The sequence below is a fragment of the Micropterus salmoides genome, unplaced genomic scaffold (genome assembly GCF_014851395.1).
Source record: "Micropterus salmoides isolate LMB-PRFRI ecotype aquatic unplaced genomic scaffold, ASM1485139v1 Ms_hic_scaffold_5, whole genome shotgun sequence".
Classification (NCBI taxonomy): domain Eukaryota; kingdom Metazoa; phylum Chordata; class Actinopteri; order Centrarchiformes; family Centrarchidae; genus Micropterus; species Micropterus salmoides.
Genome location: NW_024044237.1, coordinates 15616603 through 15626751, shown reverse-complemented (window position 1 = coordinate 15626751; position 10149 = coordinate 15616603). Strand labels below are relative to the sequence as shown.

Genomic DNA, 10149 nt, shown 5'->3' with positions numbered 1-10149 from the left:
ACCATTCAGGAGTATATAGATGGAGAACACACAATGTTCAAGACACTGAGAAAACTCTGTAATATTCTTAATATGACAAAGACACTTATTAGCAGGATTCGTTACTGGTGTGTGTAAGAAAACAATCCTCTTTTAACTCATCTCAAGATTTTCAGATTTGCAGGTCGAGGGCTGAAAGTTTGATATTGTTGATTAAACAGAATAGGGTGAATGAATCTTTTACATGTATGTGTGTGTGTGAGACTTGTGTGTCATATGATGGACAACAACAAAGCAGCTTCTTGCACAGATGGCATGCATGTAGGATGCCTTCCACTTCCTCATGTTGACATATGTTGTCTTTTCCAGAGCAGGCTGCAGAACCTGTTTAAACAGGCCAGATTTGCACTTGGCCACTAATATATTGTGCTCAAATTTAAATTTCAGACACAGTTATGGCCACAATGATGAAACTATATGTACCTGGTTAGTATTCAATACACAGTATATAGAGGCTTCAAATGGAGATCGATAGACCTTTATTGTCTATTTAAAGGATGCCATGCTTGACCTTGCAGGTGATTCATCATCAGTCAAAGAATTTAAATGATTTCCTGTTTTGTCCTTGAACAGCTGACACAGGTGGGTTCATCTCTCTGGTCTAGCTCATTTTTCCATCGTGTACGTGACTCGAGTGTGCCAGACTCGCCCTCTCACCCGTCACAGTCAGCTCTGGCTGGGTTTGGCTTGGCTGGCATGCCGACTGCACAGTGGCGCAGCTGTGAGTCCACACTGCTTGCGTGCGCAAACGCAAATACACACACACACACACACACACACACACACACACACACACAGAAACAAAAAATACTCTTGGAAACAAAACACACACATGATTCCACAGAGCGGAGGTCTGTGCATTCCTAATTACTGCAGTGACATGGAAACACTACAAAGTAGAAAGCATCTGCCTTTTTCCCCCTCTCTTACACTAATGCCCTTTTCGAAAAGAGAAAGAGAGAGAGAGAAAGGGCCAATTTAGCACAAACCATCTGTCTACTGTAGTGAGATAATACATCTGTTATACTGAGGGGGAACAGCAATGTAGAGCTGATTTTTACCGATGCATGGAGGAACCTGGAACAAGGGTACATGTCGCGTTACATCACTTTTTACACCACTTTGCCTTTTTTAGGTAGTTTAGCACTTAGAGATTGTACTCCCAGAAGCATCAGACACAAACGCACGCTTGCACACACACACACACACAGGCCACGTGCTGCACTATCCAGAGCGGTGTTGGGTCTCTTCTGTTATCTCAACTCCAGCTATAAAATCTTCAAACACGAGTAGTCTCTCTCTCTTTGTTGCATATTAATTTGTCCTCCATTTTCCTGAGCTGAGTGAAAAAATTCCACTAATGTATATTTAAGGTTCTCTTTGTGTCTGAAGCTGGACCGAACCATTTAACTAACTCAAAATCTTCATTTCCTGCTTATATGCTTTTTAAAGAAATCATGTTTATCAGATATTTCCTGTTAAAACATCCTCCATCCACTGGTATCTTATTATGTTCTTCTGGTCCTCTAAGTTCGAAACCAAACATTAGTTGCACATTAGTCCCTGCTAGAACAAAATCCCTTTTAAAATTTTAAATATTCACTGTTTTACACCATCAAATATTCAATAGCATCCATTTAATGGCTGTTACAGTGGTCAGGTCAGGAAGAAAGTGCAGTGCAGTTGGTTTGCTTAGTGAGGGGAAAATGCAGGGAAAGATCGAGGCATGGACGGATGGATCACTCTCTTTCTTGCCCTTTATTTTCTTTGTCTTTTTTTTTTAACTGGAGCTATGGCCCCTGCAGCCAGCGGGCCACAGTTGAGTCTGCGGAGTGCCTCCATATCTATGGCTCTCTGCGTTAATGTCCCCTGAGGCCGGGGCTGGCGCTGGTCCCTGCTCAGACTCCAGCCGAGCCCATCTCAGCCCAGACCACCACTGCGGCCTCTCGCTCTGCCTCCTCTGCCTCTCCATCCATTATGCAGCCAATAGTTCCCAGCTGCAGCCCTCACATCTCTCTATTCACCCCTACATTTGCTTCTCTCGCTTGCATACTCACTCCCTGTGTCAGCTTTAGTTAGTTCACTCGCTCATTCAGACATTCGATCAGTCATGAGCCCAGTAATCATGAACAGCCGCACATTCATGCAGGACACATAAAACCACCACCCGTGTACTCTGTTATTGAAGTGATAGACTGAATTGAGTTTTAATTGAATTTAGATACATCTTCATAATTGCTGACAATCATTACACAAGATATTTACAGTCATTATGAAATATTACAATTGGAATTTACAGAAACTTTGTACAAAATATGCCTGACTTCAATGCCTGGATAGTGGGGTCCTTGTTTAGTCATTTCTGGAGAACAAAACATTGACCCAAAAGTCACTGGTGTCTGGAAGTGCTTTAGTTTCAGCAAGTAGATGCTTTTAGAGTCCATTAAAAAGAAAGAAAAGAGAGAAAAGTCCAAAAAGTAGAGAGTCAGCAAAGTTGTGAATTGTATTTTTCTTTTTCCTCAGTTAAATTGCTCTTTTTCTGTTTTTTTTTTTTTTGACTGAATGGAACATTTCATCTGTAATTCAACTGCAAAAACAACAACGGAGACCCATTTAAATAGAATAAATCCATAATATTTACACAATAATGTGAATATTGATTTATAAAAATGAATCATCTGTTTTTCTTTAAATATGATTTATGTTTATCTACAGTTTTTTTCAAAACAGAAACCTAATCACAATGAAACGCATCATACTTCTATCATTCAATTCTACTGATAATGATGATTGTGGATTGCCATATTTATGCAGCAACTCTGGTTGCAATGAAACTCAGCTCGTCTAGCAGCAAAGTTCTTACACCAGCTTAAGTCGTGTTAAAGCCATTCTGCGCCTCTGAAGCTCCTCACATGATGGCAGAAAGCATGGAGGAGTCAAATGTTCTCTTTAGAAAAATAACACATGGTGAAATGGACTGTGAACAGCACAGCAAAAACAAAACGTAAACTTGGCCAAAGCATCAGTGTCCAACAGTTCCGCTCTTTCGCCGGCAAATATGAGACCTTCAACTACTGAAGAAGCATTTTCTGTTCAGCATTGGCACCATTAAAGCCCCAGAGGGATGTCCAGAGAAAAGAGCACCCCCCCCCATCCAGCGACGCTCAAACCATCCACCCAAGTGGGCCATGCTAAGCCTCAGCTGCAAAACGTTAACTGACAGACTAACCTCAACTAGTAAAACTAAAATGCTTTGCGCTTCATCATCATCGTGACTGAGATGCAAATGAAATCAAACATAAGCATGCTTTTAAAGGATGTTTTTGATATACAGTAATTATAGGAAAATAGACTATCAAGGATGACTCCTTTAAAATCATTTATAAAGCTTTCCTGGATGCAGACAGCTTGGCTACGAAGTAAATAGATACTAAACAAAACAAATCCTTAAAGTATATGCAAACACAAGCATAAATATTTGATCCACAGAGAGTAAGCTACGAATGACAAATATTAGTGATATATTGAAATTCTGGAACAGGCACCATTTCTGTCTTTTTAAAACTCGCTCTTCTTTTTTGAGTGTTTGTCAGTCATTTTAAGGTGTTTCCCAAATCCTAAAAGAGTCACTGCTGACTGAAGTGTTGGGTGCTGCTGCAGTCCATCCAAAAGTCTTTGCATTCTTCTCGCTTATCTGAAATGAACCAGCAAAAAAGTTGGTGCACTGTTTATCTCTCATTCTCTCTCTCACACACACATCATCTCTCTCTCTCGACTTCTGTCAACTTCCCTAAATGCCCCCCCCCCACCCCCCTTCTTTGCATGCCCGCCACAAGCTGGCCGCCGGATGCCGTGGGTTTAATGGACGTAGTAGAGCCAGTAGACCACGTTGAAGAAGGAGAAGACGGTGGGGAAGATCATCCTGGACCACTTATCGATAGAGTTCACGTCGGACAGGTCTGGGATGTTCACCTTGAGCTGGGAGGCCCGTCTCCGTAGGCGCGACTTCTTCTGGGCATGGCGCTCCAAGGCGCTATGGCCATAGTTCTGGCGGGCCATGGCTGCCCTGCGGTACTGCAGCGTCGAGCTATCATAGGCCAGCATAGTGTTGCGGGGGTCTCCAGGTGCTCCCAGGCCCCGGGACAGATCCCCGGCACCGCCCATCTCATTCTTCATCTCCAGGGTGCTGAACAGAATGTTGTCGTCAGGAGTCATCTGTGTGAGGGTGTAAAAACAGGTGGAGCCATGAGAAGTTACTGCCAAAGGGAAATCTTAAAGTGTTTATAAGTTCAAATTAAGTCTAGTAAAATGATTATTCAAAACAGGTACAGCTACAACGATCATTAAATATCACTGTGTAAAAAATACTGATGAGGTGCTAGAATGGGTAATGCAAATGAGTCAAAAATTGTGTTACTTACAGTGAAGAAAAATTCTAAGCACTTTAAAAGCAGTTAGTAAATCATTGATCATCTGTCAATCAATATCTGAGTGATAATACAACCACAAGACTATGAGATAACATTCCTGGAAGAGCACAACGCACTCCACAAACTAAATCTCATGGAGAAATCTTCATTGTCATCTCAGAATTTCAACCAGAGTGTGATTAAAATTCTGTCGATTCACAAGACAAACAAAAAAAAGAGAAAGCAAAAGGAAAAAAAAAGGTGACAGGAGAAGGTTGAGAGAAATAGTAAAGACTTTGCAAAGATGAAGGAGAGGCCAAAAAGGTTCGGGGCAGGTCAAGAAAGACGTTGTGGGAAGTGAATTCGGATCAACATTTCTTCATCCATAGCCTGACTTCTGAGGAAAAACATCCCTATTATCCAATCCTGTCCCGCTGTAAATGGAGCTTCTGTATTTTGTTGCTTTTGTGTAACTCACTTTGAAGCGAAGCCACTACTTAGTTGGCACTATTCATCAAACTGCAAATGAACTCTTTTTCTTATCTGACGATCTATTTTATTTTTCAATTGCTTCCATTAGTCTTAAGAGAGTTATCAATTGCCTTTGAGATTGTATTTGTGTCTAAATGATATTATCTCAAAAGAAGCTACTGATGTTTTCTTCTCTCTTGTCATATTTGTCATTTCCCGTCAATTTAAATGTATAGCCCAAGTTAAGGTTAAATTAATGCCTGCAGAAATCAAACTGCTAAGCCGTGTTTGTCAGGAAAATGCATGAAGAGCAAACCAAGAGAGGGAAAAAACACAATGGTGGGAGTGATGATCAAAGTTGCCTTAAAAATCTACAGAAATCAAATGCACAAAAACTACAGCATTTTCCTCTGATCTGGATTGATTCAGATTGATGACATTGTTAGTTTTGACTTTCAAAACCTCCAGTACCTTATTTCTTTGCTCGCCTAGTCCTAATGCGGCATCGTCCACAAAGATGGGATCCCACATCGAGTCATATGCGTCAATTTCCCTCTGTTTCATTCTGGCATACAGAGCATCATCTCTCTGAACTACATTTCCCACCAGCCACTGCAAGCATACAAAATCAGCACTGTTACTTAGGGGAAATCGTAGCTTGCCACACTCAGAAGGAAAGGGTGTTTTATTTTTCTGTGTAGCTGTTGTTCCTGCTAACTTTAGCAGCTGAATGAAATTTAAAGGGAAGGCTTTGACACCACAGCCAGTGATATTTCCGAGGCGCCTTGCCCTTTGAGAGACACAGAAATATGGAGATAAAGTATAAGCCAGTCATTGCTTCTGCATTCACTCTTTCAGATCCTAGTCTGAGTAATAAAGTTGATACACAAGGCTAAACCAGTGAGAAAACGGAGAGCTAGAAGTAAAGAGTGCTGGTAAAGGACATCAAGCATTGATCACAGCATCACATTGACCTTGAGAGGAGAAGAAGTCATTTGCTCCCACAGAAACAAACACACACATTAACCGACAGTACAGATACCTTTAGAGAAAGTTTGTCTGCACATGTACCTTGTTGGGGTCGGGTCTCAGCTTCTCGTTATTGGCTGTGGCTGCTTTCTCAGCCGCCTTCTTCTGCCGCTGGGGGCCCTGGCCGAAGAAGATGTAGTTGACGAAGGCGTACTCCAGCAAGGCCAGGAAGACAAACACAAAGCAGCCCATCAGGTACATGTCAATAGCCTTCACGTAGGGGATCTTTGGGAGCGTCTCTCGCAAGTGGGTGTTGATGGTGGTCATAGTCAGCACCGTAGTGATCCCTGGATACCACAGGTCACACGTTTAGAAAGAAAGTGAAGTCTTTAGATGGTATGTCATTTTTACCATCATCTGTACAGTAAAAAAAAACAAGATTGTCAGTTTAACTAAAGGTTATGTTGGATGTTTGGAAGGTTATACGGATCTCGGTCCACCACTGGTTGGATTAAAATGAATGACATTTGTGGTTTCGAGTGAAATGTCTCAACTGCTGGATGAATTTCTATAACATTTAGTAGCCTACAAACATTCATGTTTCCCTTGGGACAAATCATTTCCGTTTTGGTGATTCATTAACTTTTTGTGTAGTTCCATCATCAAGCCAAAATACTAGCAAAACCAATTACATTCCCATCAGTACTTCATGTCTAGTGCTAATTAGCAAATGCTAGTATGCTACCACGCTAAACTAAGATGGAGAAGAATGTTATACCTGCTACAATCAGCATATTAGCATCGCCAGTGTGAGCATGTTAGCATGCAGACATTTAGCTCAAAGCACTGCTGTGCCCAAGTACAGCCTCACAGAGCCACTAGCACAGCTGTAGACTCTCAATCTGTGTCCAAAATCACTCCCTGATTACAATGTTGTGAATTATATTTACTGTCTGCCATTTTATTTTGCCATTTTATTAAGTTCCAAGTGTGTTAATATATGCACCATATCCTTCTTTCCTCTACTAATGCAACTCTCTGTATTTTAAAGATAACAAAATTACAGTCATGTGACTCAGTGTGTGTTGGTGATGACACAAAATGGTGATTATGAAATCTAAATTTACTGCTCACTAACAATCAGTAGCCTAAACTAATGAGTCTAATGTCTATTATAAAGGGAGTAGTGAATGAATGAACAAGGGTGTGTTGCTACACTGGAATTTGCCCTACTTCAAAATAACTGAGATCAGGTGCTTCAAAGAATATAAGTATACACTTGTGAACATAAGCATTCATGTTTATCATATACATTATATAATATTTATTTATAGCACACAGATAAGCCTGAAAGAATGGGAACCCATATGGAAAGATCCCTCGAAACCTCCTGAGACTGAAATGGTGCATGTGTGTTTGTTTCATGTGAGTATAGTTTTTTATCCAATCATGTATCCAAATGGACAAGGAACAAACTGTAGGCTATGAAAAAAAGCACAGTGTTTCCACTGTAAACATATGCTATTAGTCACAGCTCAATTCACCTGTATTTTTGGACATAGACACATTTTGCTTGATACATTAGTCATCTGCATGCGCAATCTGCATTTGGTCAGATTCACACGTATTATAAATAACCCAGCAGCCAGCAGTGTCACTGTAGCATGGAGCCTCATCTCTCGCATTGGCTGTGCTCGCCCGCTGCACGTTCTCAGGACACTGGGAGGAGGCAGATCTTTAAATCACATTAGCCTCTCAACGCACCGTCTGGGGCTCCAACCCGCATGTGTCCCACTCCAGAAAACAAATGGTGTGTGACAAGAACAATGCACATAAAGCTCAAAGCCATTCCCTCTGCTGCTCTGACCTGTCATACCCAAGTTTAACACTAAAGGGAGTTTTCACTTTACTATCAGTGGCAGCTTGACATTGGCGTAAAAACATTAACTCTAATGCGTGAGGTGCATTTAAGCAAATGTTGCCACCTTTCATTCGGCTGTAATTTAGCCGTGATCTGGCTCTGATAAGCTGGGATCTCCGACCAATGAGAGGTTCCGATAGAGAGACAGGCAGAGAGAAAGACAGCACGCTTCAAGGTCGAGCTGCAGCGCTTCTTGCTCTGCATGAGTCATGCATATAGTCATCTCTGAACAACAGACATTTAGCCAGGCAGACACACACTGCTATCACTCACATGCTTAGAGCAAATGAGAAAAAAAGGAAGTGCTGGGAAAATAAAGAGTCAACACAGAGATCATGGCAGACACAGTAATGTACAGGTCTAAAGCAAGTCTCAATGTATGTTGAATGGCTCTTTCATGGTCTGTTATCATTTAGCTTTGGGTTATTTGCCGGAGTCATTGTTCGGCAGTGGCGAGGCGATCCTACCCAGGGCCACTCTGGCAGCCGAGGCATCGTAGTTGATCCAGAAGGAGACCCAGGAGAGGATGGTAATCAGGATGGAAGGCATGTATGTCTGCAGGATGAAGTAACCAATGTTCCTCTTCAGTTTGAAGCTGAGGGACAGGCGGGGGTAGGAACCTGAAGGAGGCACAGGGAAGGGAAGAGCAAGTGGGATAGAAATAGAATTTCCTCAATGACGCTCAGTGAAAGCTATATTTTCCGTGACACTATGGAGCCTGCCATGTCAGTCTCCAATATCGACTTTTATCGAGATGTGGATTTTAACTTCCATGGAATGTTTTTCTTTTACAGTAAATGTTTTCTTATAATAACCTGCATTCAACTCAACGTAGTAGCCAGTACATGTGAAAACTTGTTGCTGCAAGGCCAAACAGCCAAGCTGATTGTTGTGTGTACCTGTAGAGAAGACCACGTTCTTGGAGATGAGTTTATAGTCGACAATAGAGAACTGTGGCAGCTCTATTCTGTCGACACCAGACACTGCTCCGTCTCCACCTCGCCAGTAAAACTCAATATCATCTGTGGTGTAGCCATCTGCAGAGGAGAAACCAAAGCTCGGATGCTTAGAGACACATGATCATTGTCCATTAATGGTCTATACTACATCATCATAGTGTAGTACAGTAATGTTAAATATCAATGTCAGTGGTTTTGTGTGTTTTCAGCTCATTCACTACAAATACTTCTAAACACAAGAAGTTTGGTGAAAATGAGAGGGAAAACATTTTGGCTACATTAAATTATGTATTTTTTTTCAAATTAAACGATCTGAGAAGAGAAGAATCTCAAAGAATGGAGTGAAGAAGATATAATTTAAAGATGTGTCACAAGTTTGCTTTGTTTTAAAGTGCAGCAAGCCAAAGAGATTGGAAATCACTAAAGCATACACACTTTAAGATATATTTTACGTCTGTCAGGTAGCCATTGGTTTACTTTTTTTATTATACAAAGAATATCACCTTACAGCGACTTGAAACTTGCTTCAGATTTGTAATCCACCACAGAAAACATTTAGTTAACTTTATTTTTCATCAGAAATCAGTTTGCATGATGCATGATAATAAAATAGCAAGTAGGTCATTGCTTGAAATCTTTTGAGGCAAAAAATGTCTTTCGATGTTGGCTTATTGTGCATTTTTAGCATAGACTGTCCAACAACATTGCTGAGAGTCCTTGAACACAGCAACAAGCAAGAGTTTTCACTGGTTTCTGTTTTCAACTGTATCACCAATACAAACAAGTAAAGTTAGTAAACAAAAACAAAAATGTATCATGTGTCATGGATAACCAGATTGTTCTCATAACCTGCTTACATCAACTTGAAACGATGGCTGTAACTGCCAGGTAGGAAATAGTTTAGTATCCTGTAACTGCCAGGTAAGAAATATTTTAGTATGCTTTGCAGAATGTCTGGCAGCAATGTAAAGTGTGATCCTTAAAAACAAGATTAATATTTTAAAAGGGATGTATGGTGAGTCTCTTAAAAGAAAAACAAAGCTTAGAAACTACGCTGAAGCTTTTCAGCGTAAAGGAGTTACGATTTTTACATAACCGCACATATACAGGAATCTGCTGCATATATCTAATACATATAAAAGACTAAAGACTAATGTTGGGAGCGAAACAGTCTGCAGATGCAACTCTCCATTATGGGTCAAACATGTTTTAAAGCTACATAACACTGTGAGCAGCAGAGATTTGGAGCTTGATGTGTTTGCTGCACATCGATGAAAACCATTCCAGTTTGCAGTCAGTGTTGCAGACTGTCTCTGCCATGAACAGCGTCGCAGGCAAACAGCGAGCGGCCATCTCCCTGCCTTGAGTTCCACTTTGTCTG

The 10149-nt window shown here is 41.0% G+C and overlaps 1 protein-coding gene across 2 annotated transcripts in view; it reads right to left on the bottom strand.

Moving 5' to 3' along the window:
- Positions 1–2218: 2218 nt before the first annotated feature.
- Positions 2219–10149, bottom strand: part of gabrb2a (gamma-aminobutyric acid type A receptor subunit beta2a) — a 30781-nt gene continuing 22850 nt past the window's right edge. Inside the window, exons 6-10 of one of the 2 annotated variants that reach the window (XM_038699173.1) lie at positions 8709–8846; positions 8277–8429; positions 5991–6235; positions 5391–5531; positions 2219–4254 (exon numbers count right to left, since the gene is read on the bottom strand). In XM_038699173.1, coding sequence (XP_038555101.1) covers positions 3898–4254; positions 5391–5531; positions 5991–6235; positions 8277–8429; positions 8709–8846 — 1034 coding nt within the window. In that variant the 3' untranslated portion in view covers positions 2219–3897. The remainder of the gene's footprint in view (positions 4255–5390; positions 5532–5990; positions 6236–8276; positions 8430–8708; positions 8847–10149) is intronic. The other variant, XM_038699174.1, reaches the window with a different exon arrangement.